The sequence below is a fragment of the Anabrus simplex genome, chromosome 3 (assembly GCF_040414725.1).
Source record: "Anabrus simplex isolate iqAnaSimp1 chromosome 3, ASM4041472v1, whole genome shotgun sequence".
Lineage (NCBI taxonomy): Eukaryota > Metazoa > Arthropoda > Insecta > Orthoptera > Tettigoniidae > Anabrus > Anabrus simplex.
This window is the reverse complement of record NC_090267.1, coordinates 427,042,730-427,069,613: the sequence shown is the minus strand read 5'-3', so window position 1 is coordinate 427,069,613 and position 26,884 is coordinate 427,042,730. Positions and strand designations below refer to the sequence as shown.

At 37.8% G+C, this 26,884-nt stretch overlaps 1 protein-coding gene across 2 annotated transcripts in view; it reads right to left on the bottom strand.

Moving 5' to 3' along the window:
* Window positions 1-26,884, bottom strand: part of LOC136866453 (gamma-butyrobetaine dioxygenase) — a 287,824-nt gene that overhangs the window by 178,706 nt on the left and 82,234 nt on the right. The window contains exons 1-2 of one of the 2 annotated variants that reach the window (XM_067143411.2): window positions 1,156-1,174; window positions 829-951 (exon numbers count right to left, since the gene is read on the bottom strand). In XM_067143411.2, coding sequence (XP_066999512.1) covers window positions 829-919 — 91 coding nt within the window. In that variant the 5' untranslated portion in view covers window positions 920-951; window positions 1,156-1,174. Of the gene's footprint in view, window positions 1-828; window positions 952-1,155; window positions 1,175-26,884 lie in introns of those variants that run through there. The other variant, XM_067143410.2, reaches the window with a different exon arrangement.

Sequence of the window (26,884 nt, the reverse complement as noted above, 5' to 3'; positions counted from 1 at the left end):
CCATCATAAGGCATGTGTTGTACCCAGATTTCACGATCTGAACCATGACTGTATGTGTCAATGGTGTGAGAAGTTCTGTGGTCATTACCATGCACTGGAGTGCCCGAAGAGACCGTGTTCTCTGACAAAACTTTGTAGCATTTAAGTTTATACCGCTGCACATTGTGCAATTTTCTGTATAAATAAAAGAAATGCACTGTGCAAAAAGTAACAGAAAGATTCAATTGTTTAAGAGTTCATTATTTTCAGTTCTTAACTTGCAGGCCAATGAACTTGTGAGGGTCAAAATTGTCCAATAACCTGTATTACTGTGTATTTAACCTGTAATTATTTGGGGTTGGATTAAGAGAGGTGCATATGAACTAGAAAATATTACTATCCAATTATCTGCTTGCAGAGAATGGAAAAGCACAGTCTGAAGCAACACTTAGGATAGCCCAAGTCATCCCTAGGTTTTGAAACTCAGATCTACAAAAAGTAAAGCTAGCAAAGCCAGAGAACTGTGTAAGTTAAACATACTTAGACAAAGTTGAGTTGGTAATTATCATGTTATTACAAAGAAAACTCAACAGTAAACTTCATCTACACCATAACTATGCTCTGTTAGCCAACTTTTTTTAAAACTTAGAAACCTCCAGAGCCATTCTTAATATTCTAAAATTTTAAATATACTTATTCTTGTAGACACTTAAAAATCAAAATGTGCTTACAGAAATGAGCCTTTCAACAGAAATACAGACTGAAGTTTAACTATAGGTAAAAATGTCATAAATATTTTACCTATTAAATATCAATAAGAAATAGAAATTCTTTCACTAAAGCACTTACATCTAAATGAAATCTTGGATATTAACCGCTTCTGACTCTTGGATGCTGATGCTGGTTGTTTCAGAAATCTTGCAAGACTTCTCAGGGCCATGTTTTCTGTGGCACTGCTTCAATAAAACTGAGCTGTTACAGAAATAAACAGAGATAAGAACAGCAAGTTGATTGGATGTCTTGGTGACTGATTGTAACACACATTACATAATGCAAAGGAAGGCCAGATGTATGTATGTAGTACTATGCTAGGGAATCAAATATGATTCTCTACTTATCAACTAAATACATTTTCTGACAAGAATCCCTTGGGTACCAAAGATAATGTATACACACAGAGGATACACTCAGCTTAAACAAACAAAGTTCATACTATCAGCCTCAAGGCAAACAAGGAGTTGTACAGTACACATGACCTTGGAGAGCTATTTAACAACTCTATAAAGTATGGTATGCCATTATAATAGCATTTCTTTGACCTTTGATTCTAACAAGGTTTAGTTGCAGTGCTTGTTGCTATGAGGTTCACTGCTATTTTTGGAAGGACCTAACTTCAGGGTCATCAGCCTTGCTGGCACAACGGGTCAAGTATAGGTGTATCAGAAACATAACCAATGTACAGTATTAATTTAAATATATCATGAAATCTACCCAATAATATTCTACCCTATATATAATAACCCCACAATAAATTTAATCACTGGAAATACCGGTACTTATAAGGATATGACTTTTGTAGAAAATGTAAAAACTATAGAACTCAAAATGTACTCACTCTAAAAAAAAAACAGGGGTCATAAAATTTCCTTTCTTATGATACCTGTCTTTTTTCAAAATATGCATTCATAAGCTTTCATACCAACATTAAGTAAAGGTATACCCCAGAGTAGGGGTAACAATCTCTTAAAAATAAGTTAATCTGAAGTACTTTTGAATATACACATTCTAGTAGATTTCAATTTGAACAGTTGGCATTTATTTGTACCTGATCTTGCAAATTAATTCTGTAATGTTTGTAATATTTTATAACAAAAGTCAATTTGTCTATTGACATTATAAGTGGGAAGTGCTCAGTATTGCTATATCTTGTGAATGAATAAAATGAAAACATATATAAAAATAAACTAACTAACTAACCAACTAACTAACTTCACTTGCTGCCATCACAGGATTTGAAAATTTCCCATAATACAAAATTCCTTACCATCTAACTTAAAACAATGGTGAGTGGTAAGACAGCCAGATGCATGGGATGACAATGGTTGATAAAAGATCATTAGATAAATAAAGAACATTTTATCAACTTCAAAAGACAAAGCTGGAGGATGCGGGTCAAGGGGAGACCGATAGAGGTGACCTTAAGAAATGGACTATAACATATCTGGACAAGTACAAAAGGAAGTTTAAACCAATACAATTCTCATATATTCAGTCAAAATGCTGGTTGTAATGGTTAAGAGTGCCTGTTCTGTAAACAGTCCTAGGAGCACTAAACAGATTTCTTCAAGGATACAGAGAGTGTAAAATTTACCTTAATATCCTTACCTCATATACCAATAATGGCAATTAACGAGCTGGAATTGGAACGTGATTGGGAGAAGCAGAGAGTAGTGTATACATCAGTATCATTACTGAGCTGTTGTCTAGTGCAGGATGTGTAATTAGCCAGCATCCTAAGAAGTATTTAAGTGGATTTCTCAAATAATCTCTACTAAAGAGCACATGGAGTTGTGATATCAAAAGATACTGAGAAGAATTCTAATACATTTACTGGCTGTCAGGGGGATGAGAGTGGTATTTTTAATATTTTACTTTCCTAATTGTAACATATCTCTTTTTTCATTAAGGAATACTGGAACAAGATTTTACACCAGGTAAAATCATTATTAAAATATAAATCTGAACAGTATTTCTTTCTTTTTCTGGTCTGCAGGCAGTTACAACCATTACCACCTCTAATAATAATAGATGTACTATTTTTTGGGTTTATGCTATACAAAACAAGACAAACTGTTAGGAAAATTATAGCTTTCCTTGGTTTTCCATTGCTGCACCAGGCAAATGCTGGGGCTGTACCTTAATTAAGGCCACGGCTCCTTCCTTCGGTGCGACGTAGAGCAAACTGTAAAACTGTTATGAAAATCTGATAATTTATAAAAAGCTTGCTGCAATTCCTCACAGGAAATCACAACAGTTTCCACTGATGTCAGTACATTTGAACTTCTACTAATGAAAGGTTACCTTCATCCATCACAAGACAGCTCACAATGTATCACTATATGGAGGAGTAGATAGTCCACAATGCTGTTTTGCACAGAAGTCTGATATTTCTTTGACAATGAAATAGCATTAAATTCCAAGAGGAAATTACAAGGTGATCAGCCTAATTTAAAAAACAAGATTTTGATGGAAAGTAAAAAGACAAGAACAATGAAAGGTAATAATTAGCCTATTTGACATAAATGAACTGACTACACTTCATTTTCATAAAGTCTTTCATTTTCATTCAACTTTTCTTTCTTCATAGTATAAATGGACTGTAAAATTTGGATGTGATTATATAATAGTAATAAAAATATTGATTTTATGTCCCACTAACAACTTTTATAGTAGAGGTGCTGCAAATTTTATCCTGTAGTAGTTCTTTAATATGCCCTGGAGGAGCTGTCCTGATCAGATTTTGAGTCTCAAGCTAATAATGGATTACAATAGGATATGGTGATAACATTTATAGACTTAAAAAAAAAAAACATACAATTACATCCACAGGGAATCTCACCCAAAAATTCTAAGATACCTCAAACTACACCCCAAATTAATAAATATGTTAAAATCGACTCTCTCAAACACCTCAAAAGTGAAGTTAAAGGTTGAATTATCAGAACAATTCAAGATCAAACAGGACTACTCCGAGGTGACAGACTCTCACCCCTACTGTTCAACTGCACTCTAAAAATGGTAATGAGGGAATGGTTTAAAAATGACTTCCAAAAATAAAAATAGGCAGGAAAATCAAAACAAACTGCTTGGCCTTGCTGACGACTTTGCATTATTAGCAGATAACTTAGATGAAGGTAAAACACAGATATCGGAACTTCAAAACATTGCCATTAAAATTGGCCTTAACATATAATTCGCAAAGACACAAATTATGTTCCAAAAACCAACATCATTAAAAGAAATATAACAATATAAAGACAAAACTGTCATCCAATTCCAATACCTGGGAAAAGAAACAACAAACAATCTAAACAAAAAATATTGATCCAAATAAGAATAAATAAGCCAGCCTAGCTAAAGCAATAACATTAACCTGGCATATCTACAAAAAAAAAAAAAAAAAGCCTATCCATACACATAAACCTAAAACACTACAACACAGTTAAAAAACCAGAAGCAATACACGCAGCTGAGACAATCCTCCACCTACATGAAAAATCAAAGACTGGCAGACTACAGAAGATCAAAAGAAGAATTGGAAGAACCTGCATCAACAAAAAATACAAGAAAGATGGATAGTGGAGGATAGTACCCAACAATGTTCAATACAAATATTTTCAACACCAGAAAGGGCATGAAGATCGGAACACACGAATAAATACTGGGAGGGCTGCAATGCCTGAACAGTCTCTTTGAAGAGACTTTGATAATGGACTGATAATGGTCATAAAATTGATACTATATGTAAGAGAAGACTCGGATTCTTTGGACATATAATGAGAATGCAGGATTCAAGACTTCCAAAACAATTGATACAATATAATCTCAATTCAGAATATATTACAACAGGCTGCAGAAGGATCAGAGAAACAAGAGATGACCTGAAGGAATTTCGCCTTACATCAGAAGACACCACAGATAAGATAATATCAAACAAAAAAATCCAGGACACAAAAATCTGCTTCACACTCACAATAAAGAACTCACAATACGAATATTTTTGACACCAGAAAGGGCACAAAGATCGGAACACATGAAAAAATACTAGGAGGACTACAAGGCCTTAACAGTCCCTTTGAAGAAACTTTGATAATGGACTAACTGAAATGATCCTATGCAGTCATAAAATTGAAAGAAGTAGTAGTCCAACTTTGGATATACTTTAAGCTGAAAATTCTGCTCTTTGAGTACAATGGCCTACTACCAAGGTACATTCATCTGTTCCTCTCATGGATTTCATCTTCACGGTTTATATGTCATACATGTTTCTAAAAGTTTATACTTCATTCTCATGAGCTGAGACTGTCTGTGCTAGAGTGTCATAGCCTTATTTTTGTTTGTTTCTGATTTGTGAAATGGTTGTTACAAGGCTGAGTGGCTCAGAATTCATACTTGTTTAAACATAACTTAAAAAACTTATGAACATCTTTACTATCACTTCAAATCAGAATGGATGGAACTGGATAGAGATCTATATAAAACACACGAGAAAAAAGCTCTGCCCTTCATTAACAACTGTACAGCTCAAAGGTGACTTCATCATAATGTATGAAAATTTTACTTCCTACCCAATGACATAAAGAATATAATTTATAGACCAAGAAATAATACAAAACATCAAGACTTTTCTACCACTGTTTTAAAACGTTTTTGGCCACAAAATTGATCTCTTGGATACTGCTTCCATATTACATAATTGGTTGTTGCTACTGCTTTATATAACCAGTCTAGTAAGCCAAAAATAATAACCGAGAGGATTCGCTGCATGAACCAACTATCACCTTGTAATCTGCCAGCCTTCGGCTGAGTAGCGGTCACTTGGTAGGCCATGGCCCATCACAGCTGTACTGACATGGGGTTTGTTTTTATATAACGGGGGTTGGAGAACCATTGGGTGGTACCAATAAAATTGGGTGGGTATGAGTGAAATGTATTTTTGCAGCAAAGTAAGTGAAAGCTGGCAAGCGACTGAGAGGTACACATTTTGCATCAAAAAACCCAAAAAACCTTCCTCATCCAGACAGAACTTGTTCAAGGATGTTGTGCAATTACCCCGTCTTTTTACTGGGTTCTTTATTGCTGCCATTGTTGTTCACTATCACAGCTATTAGGCTACTGCTTTTCTCCTGTTTATTCATCCCCATGCTCATTTGACTAAAAATTGCACATTAATAAAGATTTTACTGCAGCCAAAGGCCATTAAAATATGTTTACATGAATAATTACATCAAACCGAATTTGGTTAGTCCCATCTGTCTTTTAGTACACGTCATCACATGATATAAGTCGCAAGTTTTCTCGCACAGAACACATATACATTCCTTCCTCGGGGTGTGGAAAGTTTTGTTAGCACACACACGATGATGAAAACCGTATGTTGCTAATCTCCAACATTGGAAATTATTCAAAACGACATAACCAAAGGCAACATAAATGAGGCAACCCAGGAGATAGAAAAGGTAATACGAATGGGAATGGTAAAGATTGAGGACAGGACGAGGAAAGCAAAATCATGGTTTGATCGAGAATGCTATATTCCAAGTAATAAATCTCATTGTAGGCCGTATTGGACATCAGATATGAACATTAAAACAAGAATAATAGTTAACACCACCTTTCCAATACTTATCTTACCTTATATTTAGGAAATAAACATTACAACAGGCGTTGTAAGATGGGACATGTTTCGCTTAACAGTCGTAAGCATCATCAGCCGAAAATAAATCTTAGCCTAAAGTTAGGTCAGGGCCCTGAACCTAGTGTCCTTAACATATATGGCACCCTAAGAATCAACATTATGTTTAGAAAATGAAAATAGGCTTAAAACTAGTGTGAAAAAACATAGAATGTTACAACATGGCTAAGAGAAAAAACACAATCAAGTTGAAGGATAAGAACAGAAAGTACAATACAGAGCTGGTAGTGAAATAATTAAAATTATTAGGATATCGTTGTTACCAGTCAGTCAATCAGAATGTTCAAACATAAAAACAAGAGTGAAAATATATAAGAGTGTTCATCATGGCTGAGTTAAAAAAAAAAACACAATATCGTGTTGACAGAGGTTAAAAACATAAGGTACAACACAGAGCTGGCAGTGTAATAATCAAACTCATGGCTGCCAGTCAGTTAATAAGAATGTTCATACATAACAAAACATGATGGTTATATTCTTTTAAGTGAAGAAATAATTAAATCCCACTCTTGTATAGATACGCGAGAACGGGCGAGAGAAATCATATATTGTAGCAGACATGGAATAACACTTCCGTTTTGGTCTTGAACTCCCAGCAAAAATGAAGCGGCTTCAGGCGTGATCAATCCTGTTTGAAGTGTTACTACTCCATGTCTGCTACAATATATGATTTCTCTCGCCCGTTCTCACGTATCTATACAAGAGTGGGATTTAATTATTTCTTCACTTAAAAGAATATAACCATCATGTTTTGTTATGTATGAACATTCTTATTAACTGACTGGCAGCCATGAGTTTGATTATTACACTGCCAGCTCTGTGTTGTACCTTATGTTTTAACCTCTGTCAACACGATATTGTGTTTTTTCTAACTCAGCCATAATGAACACTCTTATATATTTTCACTCTTGTTTTTATGTTTGAACATTCTGACTGACTGGTAACAATGATATCCTAATAATTTTAATTATTTCACTACCAGCTCTGTATTGTACTTTCTGTTCTTATCCTCTGTCTCAACTTGATTGTGTTTTTTCTCTTAGCCATGTTGTAACATTCTATGTTTTTTCACACTAGTTTTAAGCCTATTTTCATTTTCTAAATATAAATGTTGATTCTTAGGGTGCCATATATGTTAAGGACATTAGGTTCACGGCCCTGACCTAACTTTAGGCTAAGATTTATTTTCGGCTGATGATGCTTACGACTGTTAAGCGAAACATGTCCCATCTTACAACGCCTGTTGTAATGTTTATTTCCTAAATATAAGGAAAGATAAGTATTGGAAAGGTGGTGTTAACTATTATTCTTGTTTTAATGTTCATATTCAATGCTATATTCTTCGGAAAGATACTCTTATAGCTCTCCACAAAGCAAGGCGCTCACACAAAGAAAGCGAATTACATACCTATGTAATGAAGAGAAGAATATATAAGGCTTTTTATTAAAAGAAAAAAGAGAAAAACGTATAGATGAAGAAGGAGAGAAACTCATCGAAGAGGCAAAAGTAAATCCGTTTATAGCTCAAAAACCAAGAAAGCCGCACTTCCCTCATGATATTGCCATAGAAGACTGGGAAGAACATTTTGGGAAAGTGCTGAACATGGACAACTTATCTGTAACTACAGTAGATAATATTGTACATGGAGAACAAAAACTCTTTCAGGACTTCACCGAAGAGGAAGTAAAAAATTCCATAAGGGACTTGAAGGCTAAGAAAGCTGCAAGGAATTGATGGCATTTTCAACGAACATATACAAACTACAGAAAATATACTACTAACAACATGGACATCGCTCTTCAATAAGTGCGTGGAAATAAATGAAATTCCTGACACCTGGCGACACTCAATGATGAAGATCTTATATAAAGGAAAGGGAAACACGAGTTGCCTAGATTCATACCGTGGAATTGCCTTAGAAAGCAATATCTTTAAACTCTTTACCAGGTTACTAACAACAAGACTGATAGAAGAGGTAGACCATGCCTTACCGGAAGAGCAATTCGGCTTTCGATGAGGGAGATCTACAATGAATGCGATAAAGAATCTGATACCCTCAGACATCCAAAAGGGAAACTTTACGCGATCTTCGTAGACCACAACAAAGCGTTTGACCTAGTGGTCAGGGAAAAGCTACTGAAGAAACTGGGAAACATAATAGGATATATGAATCCTTTAACAAACATCATTAGGACCATTCTTGCTTATAATTACATCTCTGTAAACGATAACGTCTCTATCTCGAATCCCATAACGCAGATGAACGGAGTACTACAGGGTGATCCAATGAGCCCCATACTCTTCAATATAGCGGTCTCAGACCTAATACCCACTATAAAGGTCGAAGGCGACGAGGTACATATATACATGTATGCAGATGACATGGTACTCGTATCAAAAACACACGAAAAACTACAGGCTGCTTTCAACAAGCTGAACATTTGGGCAGAGGACAATAAATTCAGAATTAATCACCAAAGACGGTACAGATGATCTTCCGCAAGGGAGGCAGAACAGCATTAAAAGAGAAAATTCAGTATGAAAATGGAGGAGAAACTATGCCAATAGTAAACAACTTTAAATATTTGAGCATTACATTACAGACGTCAGGAACTACTTATACCAGACACATCAAGGATAGAGTGGCTGCGGCCGTAATAGCAATGAATGACATCTTGATCTTATGCAAACTTTCGGTTGAAGTCGCTATGAAATTGTTCCCTGCAAAAATATCTCCGATAATGACATATGAACTAGAATTGATATGGGAACATCTCACTAAAGAAAATATTCGAGACATTGAAAGTGTAAAAGCAATCTACATGAAAAAGGTATTATGTTTGTCCAAATTCACTCCTTCAAGACTATGTTACGAGCTGACAAGAGAACTCTTCTATACAGAAGAACTACGTCACAAACTAATATTGTCGTCTACAGATGCATTCAACCAGTTACAAACAGAGGGAAACAGGGAAACATTTTACACCACAGAGGCTATGACCAGTACGGATTGGATGAAGGCAAACTATGAACTCAGGCACATAGTGACTAGATTAGCAAAATTGCACATTAGAATACCAGTAAAATCTAACTGTGATATATTCATTGTGTTATGTCATACAGCATTTTTATTCTGTGCCATTAGGTTGTTGCTGAAATGGTGTATGGCTCTTAGTGCCGGGAGTGTCCGAGGACATATTTGGCTCGCCAGGTGCAGGTCTTTTGATTTGACACCTGTAGGTGACCTGCATGTCATGATGAGGATGAAATGATGATGAAGACGGCACATACACCCAGCCCCCATGCCAGCGATTGTATTAATTGAACCTGGGACCCCTATGACCAAAGGCCAGCACGCTAACCATTTAGCCATGGAGCCGAACAGTTTGTTGTTGTTGTTGATGTTACTTAAGTCATCATGACACCTTTGTATTGTATTCTATTATAAGTTCTAGTTGGTCAGCCTTAAGTACTACAGAGAAGGTTTATTTCATCACAATTGAACCAACTAGACATTAAAGATTGACAAAATATTACTGGTTTTGAGGTTAACTTCAATTCCACATCAGCAGGAAAAGAATGGGATCAATAAAACATAAAAATGAAGAACGATTACATTTATTGGCATCAAGGAACATGAGCTGGGTGAGTCTGTTGACCAATATTTTACAAACTTTGATGTTGCTGAATAATAATAATAATAATAATAATAATAATAATAATAATAATAATAATAATAATAATAATAATAATGTTTGACTCATCAGTCCATAGACTGGTTTAATACAGCTTTCCATGCCACCCTATCCTGTGCTAACCTCTTCATTTCTACATAACAACTACATCCTACATCTGCTCTAATCTGCTTGTCATATTCGTATCTTGGTCTACCCCTGCTGTTCTTACCACCTACACTTCCCTCAGAAACCATGTGTACAAGTCCTGGGTGTCTTAAGATGTGCCCGATCATTCTATCTCTTCTGGGCAATTTTAGCCAAAATGGCTGTGGAAGTAAGGAGAAATTGAAGGAACTTATTAGAAAACTGAATCTAGCAAGGAAGTTAGCTAAGGATAATATGATGGCAAGCATAACTGGAGGTCATACAAATTTTAGTGAAAAATGGAAGGGTATGTATAGGTACTTTGAGGTAGAAACAGGTTCCAAGAAGGACATTCCAGGAATCATTAATGAACAAGGGGAGTGTGTATGCGATGATCTTCAAACGGCAGAAGTAATGTCAGCAGTATGTAACGATTGTTGATTGCAAGGATAATGTCCAGATAGAGGAGGTGACTAATACTAAAGAAGTATTAAAATTTACCTATGATAACAATGACATATACAAACATTTATTCAACTACTTTTGGAAAAGTAAAACTAAAAATCACTGGTTCAAAGAAGTCCAAGAAGATTTAAATGAATTAGGCTTGACAATTCAACAAATTGAATACAGAGAAGAGAAGAGGATCCTGAGAAATAACGACGTGAGACTTAAACTGAAGACCTATACAAGCAAACAGTACAACATAACTGACGAAGAACGGGCAGCCAGATCAGAGAGAATGAAACATTTCTGGGAACAAAAGAAGAAACATCAACCAAATTTGTAACCAATATTCATAAGACTTGACTGTATATAGATTGATTTCAGTGCTCCAATGTGGTAGATCATGGGAGACTACTGGCAAAAATGAATGCAATTGGACTAGACAAAAGAGTTACTGAATGGGTGGCTATATTTCTAGAAAATAGAATTCACAAAATTAGAGTAGGCAAAATTTTAACTGACCCTGTAATAATTAAGAGGGAAATTGCTCAAGGCAGTATTATTGGACCTTCATGTTTCCTTATATACATCAATGATATAAGTAAAGAAGTGGAATCAAAGATAAGGCTTTTTGCCGATTATGTTATTCTGTACAGAGTAATAAATAAGTTACAAGATTGTGAGCAACTGCAAAATGACCTCGAAAATTTTGTGAGATGGACAGTAGGCAACGATACGATGATAAACGGGGTTAAAGGTCAGGTTGAGTTTCACAATTAGGAAAAGTCTTCTCAGTTTTAATTACTGCGTTGATGGGGTGAAAGTTCCTTTTGGGGATCATTGTAAGTACCTAGGTATTAATATAAGGAAAGATCTTCATTGGGGTAAACACACAAATATGACTGCAAATAATGGGTACAGATCTCTGCACATGGTTATGAGGGTATTTAGGTGTTGTAGGAAGGATGTAAAGGAGAGGGCATATAAGTCTCTGGTAGGACAAGATTACTTGATTATTCAAGAATTGGAAAAAAATCCAAAGAAAAGCAGCTCAATTTGTTCTGGGTGATTTCCGACAAAAGAGTAGCATTACAAAAATGTTACAAAGTTTGGGCTGCGAAGACTTGGGAGAAAGAAGACGAGCTGCTTGACTGAGCGGCATGTTACATGTAATGAACTTCATGGTGGTCCGTATTGAAAACTGTATATTATCTTAAAACAATTTTTATTAAAATGGTATTAAATATTGTATTGAATAGGTTGACCATTTAAATAAATTTAATTGTTTTAAGATAAAAGTAGTATGTTTCGAGCTGTCGGTGGAGAGATGACATGGAATGACATTAGTAAACTAATAAGTTTGAGTGGTGTCTTTAAAAGTAGGAAAGATCACAATATGATGATAAAGTTGGAATTCAAGAGGACAAATTGGGACAAATATTCATTTTTTAAGAAGGGGAGTTAGGGATTGGAATAACTTACCAAGAGAGATGTACAATAAATTTTCAATTTCTTCGCAGTCATTTAAGAAAAGGCTAGGAAAACAACAGATAAGAAATCTGCCACCTGGACGACTGCCCTAAATGCAGATCAGTAGTGATTGATTGAACAATGACATTCTTCTTGTTTACTAGTTCATCTCGAGAACTTTCTTTACCGAACAAAACTTTTTTGAGAGGAGTTTCCTCATAGTACTATCAGTTACATAAATATGTTGAAAACATTATGTAATAATCCAGGCAAAGAATAATAAATGAGGCCTCATAGCATAATACTTCCTTGCTTTCCTTTTGAAGCAAAAAAACGAGCATGCACACCAGGAAAGGAATTACAATATACAAGACTTCAACACCCAGTAGTTAATTTAAAATTAATTTCAATTCTTCCTTCTACTTTGATGGTGGCTTACTCCACCACACTGGGCTGAGATTGCCCGTTTTTAAGCTGGGAGATGTAGCTGTCATTCTGCCCACAAGACAATCACAGAACGACTCAAGGTTTGCTTTACTAGCAAGTCCCAGAGTGCACTACAATAAAACAAAAGACAGTACTAGCACACAGACCAATATGCATGCTACACAAATAATACAACTCATGGCTAATAATGCAATGGCAGTTTAACAGTTCCAGGGGCACTGTTGCATCACAAGGTTACAAAAGGTGAGCAAACACTTGGTCCTACATTGGTTTGTCACTGCAGACAGTCTCAAATAAAAGTGTCACGTTACAAGATAATTCAGTCCGGGAGCCAACTTCCTTGTTACAGAATACTGTATATCACAAATGTGAACTTACTATATTTGCTGCACCTTGATTCAATCTCACTTACTATATTTTCAATGGATAAAGCCTGAATAGCCATGTTGATCGCCAACGTCCAAGGCGGACAGGCACGCTAAGAAGAAGAAGAAGAAGAAGATATTTCCATCCTGGGAGAATACACATCTTAAATGGGCCTACTTGAAATTGTGTACCTGTTCCAGCTTTGCATTTCCTATCTTACATTCAATTCTCCTAGGTTTCTTACCTACTGACATAACTTTAGCCATGGAAAGATTAATTTTCATTTTATACTCATTGCATCTATTTTCAAGTTCCAAGATATCAGACCGCAGAATAAGGAGATAAAGGATAAGCTTTGGCAGTGGGATCATGTGAGTGAATGGAGAAGGATAGGTTACTTAAGAGAATAATGGATTTGTTCATGGAGGTTAAGAGAGGTAGAGAGAGGGAGACCAAGAAGATAATGGCACTCAGTTTCTAACGATTTAAAGATAAGAAGTATAGAACTAAACGAGGCCACAGAACTAGTTACAAATAGAGGATTGTGGTGGTGTTTAGTAAATTCACAGAGGCTTGCAGACTGAATGCTGAAAAGTATAACTGTCTATAATGAAGATGTATGTATATGTGAATGTATTTATGTCTTAAATTGAAGATCATAATGGTTTTAAGCTAAAAGATGACTTAATTTGGGTGACTATATGTAAATATTATTATTAAAACATCAAAATATGTGTGTACATACCCATGGCTATTTCACTGCACATTTGGCTTCCTTCATTGGCACTGCGCTTTAATATGTCATCTCTTATTACCTGATGAGGTCCAGCGCTGATACAAAAGAATTTTGAGTATTAATCTCTGTGAAGTCTGAATATCTTGGCACTGCATTTTAATGTGTCATCTTCTGTTACCTGCTCAGGTCCAGGGCTGATATAAAATAACATTAAGATTATGTCTGTGAAGTCTTAATATCTTTGTCCAGTTACTCTTGTTATAGCTTCAAATGATTACGATCTTGCAGTGTTACATAACCCCAATGGTTGGCGGAGTTACGCAAAGCAAGTTTTATCACTCACATACAAAACTGTAAACCACAGCAGAAATTTAATCAATCCCACACATGATTTGTGGTTGTGGTCAGGGAGCATTAGAATTCACTACTCTCATCTTCCCCACATAGAGTTTAAGCTTTCAGAAGTAGCCTGCACCAAACAAGTGGAAAGCTCAAATTAACAAATTATGGCTATGTACTATAAAATCTTGCATGTCGTCATTTTGAGAATTGATATCAAAACTAAAGAAACATCTTATGAAAATTGTAACACAAGACATGATTAAGCGCAGTGCCCTAGTAAAAAAGTCGTGTGCTATGTATATCTATGTTTTCATGTTCTGATAATAATACAGTCAAAACAATTTTTTTTTTTTTTGCGACATCGCTTTTAACAATGTATTGAATAAAACGACAAAATTTAATGCTACCTTCTAAATACTGTACTTAAAAAATCGCCAAGTACAACATGGCTTATTATGACATATCGTATACAACAACATACTTTTATCACATTTTCAGAAAATGTTGATTTTTGTTTATGACATGGACCTATGACCTTAGATGTTAGGCCCCTTTAAACAAAAAGCATCATCAGAAGGCCAGTGCCTCAACAGTCTGAGCCACTCAGCCCGGCTAAAAAGGAAAAACTGATCTGGCAATAATTCCAGGAGGGCTGACAACTATGCTACAGCCACTGGACGTTTGTGTGGACCGGCCTTTCAAAGCTGCATTGAAACTGCTCTACACCTAGTGGATGACGTCTGCCAGCAATCGTGCATCGACACCAATTGGACAACTGGAACAACCCGAAGTGGAACTTCTATGTAAATGGTTAAAGGCTGCATGGGATAGCATCTTCAACAACTTGGTGAGGAAAAGGTTCAAGAAATGTGTAATTTCAAATTCTATGGATAGCAGTGAGGACGATTATGTATGGAAAGGTGACAGTGATCAAAATTCCAATGGTGGTAGTTTTGATGACGTTGAATCGTGACTGATTTGTACACTGAACTAGTTTTATTCTCACTGTGGCTCCCTCGGTAGGGTCTGTTAACCCCTAGAGGGCGCATCCCCCGATGGTGGATAGGGGGCCCTACAATTCAGTAGGGTTGGTTGAAATACCCAATACAACCCGCGGAACAACAGGCAGCCCAGTTCCTGGGGGGTTTAAAATAATGGGATACCCTCTCTCCAGGGGTCACAAATATGGAGGGCCCAAGCCCAGGATATGGGTGAGGACCCCAACAGCATCAGTGGTGGAGAAAATGGACTTTGGTACGGCATCGGTGGCGGAAAAGGGAAACTTGTAGCATCTGTACTCCAGAGGAGCGGCTACAGAATGCATCCGTACTCCAGTGGAGCGGCCTAGAATAACACCTAGTAGTAGGTATAAAATGCCTTTGGGAGTGGCGACCCCATTGTAATAATAGCCTATAAAGGTTATGGTACTACGAAATCAACCTCGGAAAAGGTTAGGCGTCCTCTGCTTAAAGTGACGTGCAGTTCTTAGGGTACTGGGGGATCTGTGAGAAATTATTATTATAATTTTTTTTTTTGCTAGTGTCTTTACGTTGCACTGACACAGACAGGTCTTATGGCGATGATGGGATAGGAAAGGCCTAGGAGTTGGAAGGAAGCAGCTGTGGCCTTAATTAAGGTACAGCCCCAGCATTTGCCTGGTGCAAAAATGGGAAACCACGAAAAACCATCTTCAGGGCTGCCGACAGTGGGATTCGAACCCACTATCTCCCAGATGCAAGCTCACAGCCGCGCGCCCCTGATCGCACAACCAACTCGCCCGGTCTGTGAGAAATGGGTGACCAGTAACCAACATTAAGATAACAATAGAAAATCTTATGACCCTGAGAGGAAAGGCAGAGTAGTAGTAGATTTCATGGAGAAGGAGAAGGTGGAAATGATGGGGCTGAATGAAGTGGAAAGGAACAGAAGGAATAAACTGAGGAAAGGACACACATTATACACTGAAGAAAATGGAAACTGCAACACCCAGAAGGAGTGGTGCTACATTGCTGCAATTGAACATGCAGGACGACTGTTCAGTTGTGCTTCAATGATTACACTTTCAGGTCCCACTGACCGCAAGTTTGGACAACAATCAATACAGGATGTGCCCACCACGAGCTGCAATACAATGATGAATTCGTCGAGGCATGGAGTCAATAAGGCCCTGGATCACTTCCTGAGGAATTGTGGCCCATGCTTGCTGCACTGCACGGGTCAGTTGTTCCAGAGTTGTGGGTGGCTGAGGACGGTTGGCCAGTAGTCGACCCATCATGTCCCACATATGCTCAATAGGACTGAGGTCCGGGGATCTGGCGGGCCATTCTAAGGTTGTGATGTCGTGGAGAGCTTCTCTGGAGATGCATGCAGTGTGAACCCGGGCATTGTCCTGCTGAAACATCCCATTAGCAATGTTCGCCATCATAGGGACAACCACTGGATTGAGTACCCTATCAACGTAGTGTTGAACAGTCACAGTCCCCTCAACAAGCACTAATTGTGATTTCACCGGGCGAGTTGGCCGTGCGCGTAGAGGCGCGCGGCTGTGAGCTTGCATCCGGGAGATAGTAGGTTCGAATCCCACTATGGGCAGCCCTGAAGATGGTTTTCCGTGGTTTCCCATTTTCACACCAGGCAAATGCTGGGGCTGTACCTTAATTAAGGCCACGGCCGCTTCCTTCCAAGTCCTAGGCCTTTCCTATCCCATCGTCGCCATAAGACCTATCTGTGTCGGTGCGACGTAAAGCCCCTAGCAAAAAAAAAAAAAAAAAAAAAAAAAAAATTGTGATTTCACATTAAAGCCAAGAGCTCCCCAGACCATAATGCTTGGTGTTGGCCCTGTGTGCCTCTCGACAATAAGATCTGGGTGGCCCCTCTCCCCAGTACGTCGGCGCACACGATTCCGGCGATCACTGCGGGCAAGACAGAAGCGCAATTCATCACTAAAGACGACCCTATGCCATTCGTCGACCCACGTCGATCTTTCTCGACACCAGGCCAGCCTTTGCACGTCGCTGTTGTAGGGTCAATGGAACACCTTCTGCAGGGATATGGGCTCGTAAGCCAGCTGCACGCAGGCGATTACCAACTGTTTGTTGTGTAACGTAGGGTGCCACAGCTGCTCGAATTTACGCTGCTGTTGCATGGGGTTCCATCCGAGCCATCCGAATGATGCGGCGGTCCTCTCTCACAGTTGTCTGTCGTGCTGGGCCTGTGCCAGGTCCACGAGTGTGGGTACCTTCATTTGACCACTGCTGCCATACACGTACCGTAGATGCCTGTCGGCCAACACGTGCAGCGACAGTCCTTAGCGATAATCCAGCCTCACACAGTCCAATTATCCGAGCCCTCTCAAACGGCGACAGTTGTTGATAGCGTGCTCTTCTCTGTCGTCGTGGCACGTTTGTTGGTGAACACTTCACTGCACAGACTGTAAGTCAACTACGCTACACCAGAGTCCGTATACTGGAGTTGATTCCTCCGTGACCAATCACGTGGGGAGACCTGTAGCAACAATCCAATGGGCCTGAAACTTTGATCGTTTACATACCTACATGGCATCATTCCACATCTTGAAAATCAACACAAACAACCAATGCCTTCATGGTGTTGCAATTTCGATTTTCTTAAGTGTACTAGGGTGGTGGCCAAGAGGCAATAAACAAATTAGGACTAATCATTTCGAAGCAATTGGAGAAGTATGTTGAAATAGTAGAATGTGTGAGTGACAGAATAAAAAAGATTAGACTAAAGATGAAGAATGAAGTGATGGAATTCATACAAGTGCATGCACCATAGACGGGAAACAGGGAAGAAGATATTGAAGGATTCTTGGAGGAAGTAGAAAGAGCAATTTCAGGTGTGGAAGTGGTTATTATGGAAGGTCTGAATGCACAGGTCAGAAACGAGAGACAAGGAAAGGAAGATGTCATTGGACCATATGGATATGGGAAAAAGAATTGCGAAGGACAACTAGTGGACTTCTGTGAAAGGAATGGAATTATAGCAGAGAATACATGGTTTCGAAAGAAAAACAGCGGGAAAATTACGTAATATGGGTGGGGTGACAGAAGAACAAAATCAATAATTGACTACTTTTTTGTGGAAAGGACAAATCGCAGGAAGTTGATGGATGCGACAGCTTTACCAGGAGAAGCATTTGATGGGGACCAGAGAGTTGTGGTTGCAAAATTACGGTTGGGAAAAATGGAAAAACTAAAAGAGATAAGAGAAAGCAAAATAAAAGTATGGAAATTGAAAGACAAAAATATACAGGAAGATTTTCAGGAGTGATTGAAGCAAAAAATCCCAGTTACTGAAGTAGAAAATGTAGAAGAGTGGGCCAATTTTAAAAAGGCATCTGTTAGTGCAGCAGAGAATGCTTGTGGAAGGACATTACAACAGTGAAAGAAAAGATGACAGCCTGGCGAGAATGGAACCGAGATCAAACAGAAGAAAGCAAAAGGAAATATCTCAACAGCAAACTGAGATGTAAGAGGGGGGTAGGAGAAGAAAAGTAGGGAAGAATTTACACAAAAAATGGAAATGGATGTAAGTGGCAGTAAAAGGATGCTGTATGAACTTATGAGAAGTAAGAGGACAGAAAAAGTTACCACAAAGCTAATAAAAAAGGAAGATGGGGAAATGTTAACACACCCACAAAAGATAAAGAGAAAATGGAAGTAGTATTTTGATAAGCTAATGAATGTGAACAACTCTATAGGGAAGATAAAAGAAATACAGTGTGAGGACTCAACAACAGAGGATGATATAACAATGCAGGAGAGGGAGTTAGTGGTACAAAAGATGAAAATGGGAAAAGCAACAGGGATGGATGAAATCAGTGTGGAAATAATAAAGGCTGCTGGACCTGCTGGTACGCAATGGTTGTACCAACTACTAAAGGGTATGTGGAAACATAAATGTGTAGCAGAAGACTGGAAAAAAGGGATAATAATACCAGTGTTTAAGAAAGGGGACAAGAAAGTCTGTGGTAACTATAGAGGAATCACACTTATATTGCAGGTAGTTAATGGAAAGGATATTAGAAAGAAGAATGAGAAGAAAGATTGAAGGAGGGTTACAAGAGAAACAATATGGCTTCAGAAGTGGAAGATCTACAGTAGACCCAATCTTTAGCATGAGACAGCTGATGGAAAAGAACTGGGAATATGGAAAGGATCTGGTGATGACATTCATAGATATAGAAAAGGCATATGATAGAGTACCCAGAGAGAAGGTTTGGGAAGCCATGGTTACAAAGAGACTTAGAAGAGAAATGTTGGAAATGGTGCAAGCAATGCACAACAACTTTGTTAGCAGAGTACTGACCCCAGTTGGAAAGACACAATGGACAAAATTGTAAAGGAAACAAAGGAAACCTATGGATATAAAGAGATGAAGATACTGCTGTTTGCAGATGATGATGTGATCTGGGGAAAGGACAGCAAAGAAGTGCAACTAGACGTACTGAACGAAAAAAAAGAGACATATGGCATGAAAATCAGTACAGAGAAAAGCAAGATTATGGTGATGTTGAGAAGGGAAAAGCAAGGAAAGGACGCTGTGAATTTGGAAGCCAGAGTCTGGAAATTGTGGACAGCTTTAAATACCTAGGAAGTGAATTAATGCGAAATGCTAGGGTGGACATGGAGATTAGCAGGAGGGTACAGCAGAGTAATAAATTCTAACCAAAGCATAAGAAAACTTGTTTGGAGCAAAGAAGTACCAAGGAAAAGTAAAGAGATAATGTAAAAAATGTACTATGTACCCATACTGACATATGCAGCTGAGACTTGGACTTTGACAAGCAGGCAAGAGAGTAGAATTCAAGCCAGTGAGGTGAAATTCCTAAGTATTATGATAGGAAAGACAAGGTAAGACAGAGTGAGAAATGAAGATGTTAGGAAGGAAGTTGGGATAGGAAAGCTAAATGAGAGAGTTGAATAAACTAAAGTGGTTTGGACACGTAAAGAGGATGGAGGAGAATAGAATTCCAACACAGATGCTGGAGGCAAAGTGCGAGGGCAAGAGAGCAAGAGGAAGACCTAGAACAAGGTGGATTGAATCAGTGAAGACCAGCATAAAAAGACAAAACTTAGACTGGGACAAAATCGTGAAAGAAAAGTATAAGATGGAGAAGTGCCATACATACCCCGACCCGGCAGGAGCTGGATAAGGGGAAATGATAATGATGATGTGGTGTTTTTATTACTTGTGAAGTGTGTTAAATGAGCAACTTCGTGAAACATTTGCAGAAATTTTGAAAACTGGTAAGTAAACATGTGACTTTTCCTCCTAATTTTGATGTTAGAAATTCCAGTGTGCATGTCTTATTCGATGGCGGGTGGTATTCGGGATCATACGGTAACTGTTCACTAACAGCACGCCTGTGGCATACTTTCTATAACTGATTCTGTTGAAGCAGTTGGTCTTATATACATTCCAATGACTGCAAAGTGTCCGAATGTGATGACAATATTTTCTTCCGCGTATTTGCTAACCAGTCAGCCCAACGACAGCTTAGGGAAACATGATACTCCCCCCGATGGTCTCCCCTCTTGTCGTACTTTCACTAATATGTGAACTGCGTACAACCATGAATAATTAAAGGTTCGAAGAGAAAGGTTTGTGTGAGAATTAGAAGATCTTGTTCAAACTGAAACATATCACGTGTTTTCACAACGGATTTCAATTCTTTGACACTCTTAAGCAGGCATTTCATTTCATTGATGTTGAATCCAAATAGGCCAAGGAATTACATCCGGGGCCAAAAGCCTGGATTAAATACCTTTTCTTTGCATTTGCAGGGAACTACAACTTAGAAGGATTTGTGTGATCCATTTGTGTTTAGAGCCTCACATTCAGTCAATTCAACACGGTTTCCTTTAAGATGCCAAATAATCTCAATCGCTTAAGTTTCATAGGGCAATTTTCCGATAAAAATCCAAGTGTTTCTCTCTGCAGTTTTCAGCTCACTGGCTGCCACAGTACCTCTCTGAATATTTGTTGGTGTTGCTGTTGCATGTCTGGCGGGTGGTTTTCCGGCTTCCTGTTATGCCCTACTATATTACTCCAAGTACTCTGATCTTGTTGCTGTCTTTCTTCGTGTCATATGGTATATGGTTTCTGGTCAATGTGCTATCATTCCATTTGGAAACACAACTGGGGGTAAATCAAACTGTTTATCATCTTGGTTGCATATATTGCTGCATGCAATCGGGGGCACTGATACTTGGTTTTTTTGTTGTTGTTGGTTTGTGTGTGTGTGTGTGTGTGTGTGTGTGTGTGTGTGTGGCATCGGCTCTGGAGTGGGGACACCACCAGTCTTTTAGTTGATTTCTTAAAATTCTGAGTCATACAGGGACCTCCTTGTTGTTGGTAATTATAGTATATTTAGTAGATACCTTTGCCATTTCCCTTCCTACTGCTTCTTTTTTTGTCAGAGTAATTTCCATTTGTTGTTTCAATTACTTATTGTAGATTCTATGGACTTAATAAATCTATTCGCAAGTTTCTAATGTTTATTCCATACTCCTAATCTTTAACGTGTACATTCTTTGCAAAGCCATGACAGTTTGCAATTACTGACAGACTTTTTATTATGGACACTCAAGTTTAGCCTTTAATTACTATTGAACCGAAAGACCTATTGCAAAATGAGTGATACCAATATTTTCCTTGTTTAATTACATTAGGGTCTATAAGACAAATTGTTTTTGAAGTACATTAATCATATTTTATTTTTGGTGGTGGAAAATATTGTTTTTTAGCTTCTTCTCTAGGAACTGCTTACTTAAAAACATATACATGGTAAATTACTTGTGTGATAGTAATGAAATTTTAGGTGTTAAAGCCACATGTATTCATAGTGCAATACACAAGTTAGAATTTTTTCAACCATCCTAAAAAAGTTATCATTTTTCTAACACAACTTTTTCTCATTCCAGGATAAAAATTCAACAGGAAACTTGGGCTTGTTTTGAAGCACACATTCGTGGTTATCAGAAATACACAGTGTGCTTCTGAATTTATAAAGAGTAATATTGATGGGAGGTTGTGTATATGCTGGACAGTGCGATTAATAGCAGGTGTGGTGGTAAAATCAGGTTCAGCGTTGCCGCACACACTCACTGCGGGCAGTTGTGAAATGGAATACCAGTGACCTTGATTCATCCACATGCTATTTTCAGCCTGCCTGTGGTTTGCATGTTAGCCACATAACTTCAAGATGCCTCCGAGATCACCATTGTCAGAGCGTACTTGTAATGGTTTTGAGTGCTATTTGTTTCTTTCAAAGTGAGGAAAAATTAGGGGACAAGAGGTTTCCTGTGTACCAGAAAGTGGCCAATTGTCTTACATTATTGTCGTCGTCAGTGAAGAAAGTAGGAGCTGCTTCAAAGGAGAATGATGGAAATATGTCATCCAGGTCAAGAGAGAAGCAGTGTGTGAGGCCGGGTCACCCGAAAATACAACTCGATGGTTTAACTTTGGGCAAAGTAAAAGAAATATACACAAGTTTTACATAAATAAGGTATTCTCCACAATTAAAAGCCTCCAATTGAAACTGTTAGAAAATATGGCAGATTTTCCTGATATACAATAATGTAGGTTTCAATGCAGTCCTCCTATCCGATACAACACTACCTCTTTTACAAGAAGTCAAATTTTTATTATAGACAATACATGTTTCGACCCTATCATGTATAGTAACATGAAAACATGAAAAATAGCAGGCTGTTTGAAAGTAGTTAAAAGCTTGAACTCTGGAAATAATGTATTAAATAATCTAAGAAAATTGACCATGACTGGGAAATAGACCATCTAAAAATGTCCCTCATTTTAGAACCATTCGTAATCAACATGAATAACAGAAGTTCCGAGTGATTTTTCAGACGAAGGATATCGTAAAGATATGTAAAGAATATTAAGTAGTAATGTAAATAATCCTTGTAAAAATTGTGCGGTGTATATTTCTAAACTAGGAAGCCAACCATTTGTAAACCCGTCATTGAAAGACCAAAAAGTCCTTATGAGAAAAGGTGATGGGAAGTCAAATAAATAAAACCAAAGGTTGAAAGTAACAAAAAATTGTGTTTGCAAGACATGATTACTACTGAACGCAGCAATCCTGTACCCGATTTCACCACCCCACCTGCTGTTAACTGCATGATCCAACGCACACACAACCACCCATTAATATTACTCTTCATAAATTCAGTATCACACTGTTTGGTTTCAGTGGTTGTAGTTCCTGATAACCACGACTGAATGCTTCAAATCAAGCTCAAGTTTCCTGTTGTACATTTATTCAGGGGTGAAAACATGCTGCTTTAGAAAATTGATAAGAGTGCTTTTTGGGGCGGTTGAAAAAATTGTAACTTGAGTATTATACTACCCTTTTCATTATCATTAGACAAATAGTTTTCCATGTGTATATTTTTAAATGAGCGGTACTGAGAGAAGCCAAAACCCGGACAATATTTACTCCAACCACAAATTTTAAAAATGATGGATGAACTTTAAAAAACAATCAGTCTTATACACCCTAATGCAGAATTAAACAAGGAAAATATTGGTATAACTCATTTTGCAATAGACCTATCAGTTCATTGGTAATTAAAGCCTAAATTTGGGAGTCCATAATAAAAAATTCGACAGTAGTTCTTTGCAGAGTGTCAAACCTGCCTTGGGCTAAGCCAGGATCTTCACATTCAACTGAAGGTCCATCTGTATCAAAATTAGTGTTACAAGATCAACAACTTGAGTCATTTTGCACTGATACACCGGGCATTTTCAAAAGTCAAAGATTCAAACTGGCAGTGATTGTAGTTACACTGATGGCCATCCCCTCTACACTAACCTATCCTTCTTGCTTGAAACACTAAAACCAACTCAGCCAACAAGATACATGCAGTTATATAATTAGATATCACTGATCAACAAGTTATTACTTACATATTAGTTTGAATTACAAATTCACAACATAATAACACCAATGGATTTCACAAAATTATCAAGAGATAACAATGTACTGTTTAAATAGCCCACAATGTTGTTTTTTTTATTAGGAAAGATCATAATATGTAGATAAAGTTGGAAGTCAAAGAGGACAAATTGGAACAGATATTCATTTATAGGGAAAGGAATTGGAATAATTTACCATGAGAGATATTCAATATATTTCCAACTTTTTTGAAATAATTTAAGAAAAGATTTAATTTACAATTACACATTTAAATTTATAATTTAAATTTTATTGAATAGGTGGATTTGACTTTTATAAATTTTTGTAAGATTACAGTTGATACGGAATGGATCATGAAGTTTATCACATGAAATTCAGAGATTGAACATGCAAACTTGAGATCATGAGTTGGACATTCTACCACTGATCCACCCAGGCAGCTAATAAACTACTTTCTGCGGGTTTATCAAATTCTTTCCTAATACAGTATGTTGGATCATTTTCACTGAAATGCCACTATATTTATCTGCCCTAGCAGTTTGGTTCATTATGGGAATATCAAGATTCTTGTGCAACTTCCTCTTAACAGAGTTTCACATTTCAAGGAATTAAACTTGATCCCCCTCTATATACAATAATTCCTCATTTTCACGTTGTTGCCATGCTTATGCTATGAAAGTAACGCTCAGAACTACTGCTCACAGTCACAACATTCGAACAGTGCCAGGAAAAGGAGGGTGGCTTTTTATGGCCATGTGGCAAGATTGTCTATCAACTGACTGACCAACTGTCAGTTCACCTTCTGGTAAAATAAGAAATTCCATACCACTTGGTTGACAGAGACTTGGGACATAAAAGAACAGGGCCTAACAGGCTTACAAAACAGACGGGCTGTGAGAAGGTCTTGAAGAAAGTCTGTCATTTTCAGGAAAGACCTCTGAAGAAGAAAGGTACCCCTGCTCAGAGGAAAGAAAGGAGCTACACCAGGAGATGTGACAATACTGGGCCAAGACCGAAGCCCAACAGATGAGCAAGTACTGTTCCAAGTAGGCCGTTTCTGAAGGAGAAAATACTGTATTACATGCTAAGATAAATGATGGGTAGAACAAACAGAAAGGAATTTAGGTCATATGGCCAAGTAAGAATGGATTCTAGAAGCAGGTGAATTTGTTTGCCTGCCTGCCCGTAAAGTGTCATGGGAAAAAGCTAATGAATCTTCTGTGACTATTTAACAATATTACAGTAACAAAATTGTAGTAAGTTAGTTTCATTTCTACTTTTTAGTTATATTAATATCTTGTCTACAAAGTGTATCATAACTATACAAAAAAAAAAAAAAAAAAAAATCAGGGATACTCTTCCTGTTATGTTAAGAACAATGGTGCAATCAGATTGGCAGAGACATTTTTCTTTTAGAGAAAATGATGTTGTTATTTTGTTACTTCTGGGCACGTGATTCAAAATGATAAACTTGCCATAATTGCTATGCCAGAGCACAAGCTGCTGCCGTGCTTCAGGGAATAGAAGGGGAAGGGAGGGAGGAGAAGTGGTGTGTATGATGGCGACAAAAGATAATGTTCCACAAGTTTCCTCATTCGACTCGCACAGGATTGTCCTTGTCTCTTACAGACAATATTCACAGTTCATTTATTAAACAGACGTAACTGCACACGCAGTACAAGAACATACTGAAATTAAGACACACCTGTTAGTCGAAAAATGCACCAGATCATTTCCCCTCTCATCTGCTGGTCACAGTAACGTTCTTTATTATTTAACATGCTCAAAGATGCAACACTGCCTCCCCACAATTGTGTTTTCCTTTACTTACAATATTGTAAATGGAATGAAATGCTGAACGTAGGAAACAATATACCCAAGGGTTTGATTACAGTACATCTTCAATATGCCCGCCTCCTACTTCAATGCACAATTCACAACAGTGTAGCAGTGACCTTTGGACTTGTTCAGAATGTGTGTGGTGTTGCAAACAACCTGGAAAGCTGCCTGTAATCTAGGTACAAGTTCATCTTCTCTATCTACGTGGTTCGCATTGTGGTCAATTTGTGCACAACAAACTACTGTACACTGCTTACTGGGGCTGGGAAGCGACTATGTCAAACGAACGATAAACTTGCACGTTCACACCGAGCATTACCTCTGTCTTCCACCTTCCCACTTCCCATCCCTTCCCTCCTCTGATGCAAAACAACATGCAGTGGTTGGCTCTCTGGCACAGCAAACGTGACAAGTTCGTCAATTTGAATCGCGCGCCCGAAAGTTCTGTGACAAAGTAACCTCATTTTCTCAAAAAGAAAAATTTTCTCCGCCAATCCGATTGCACCATGTCTCTCATATTATTAACCAAGAAAGAGGGAAAAAGGAAGCATTTGGTACTTTAGGAATAATTTATGCAATAATAGCAATTGGTCTTCTCGGATTCGTCGTATGGGCACACCATATATTCACTGTAGGAATAGACGTAGACACACGGGCCTATTTCACATCCGCCACATCATTCCTAACAATAACACAAAGAGCATCCCTGATTTTTTTTTGTCAGTACAGTTCTGATATACCCTGTATAATCGGAAGCTACAAATTTCATTTTTGTTCCGTAAGAAAGTGCAATTTAAAATGCCTTCACCCCTGCAAGGGTGGTGCCCGCTTTCTGTTGCATTTCCAACCTAATAACCATATCCCACTCCAATAGGGGGACACAAAAATAGTAACTTTGAACATAAATTATGTCTTTGTTTATCATCTACGAATGAAATTACGCACATTCGTAGCCCACGTAGAGCACATTTTAGTAGAAAATGTTGTCCTGTTC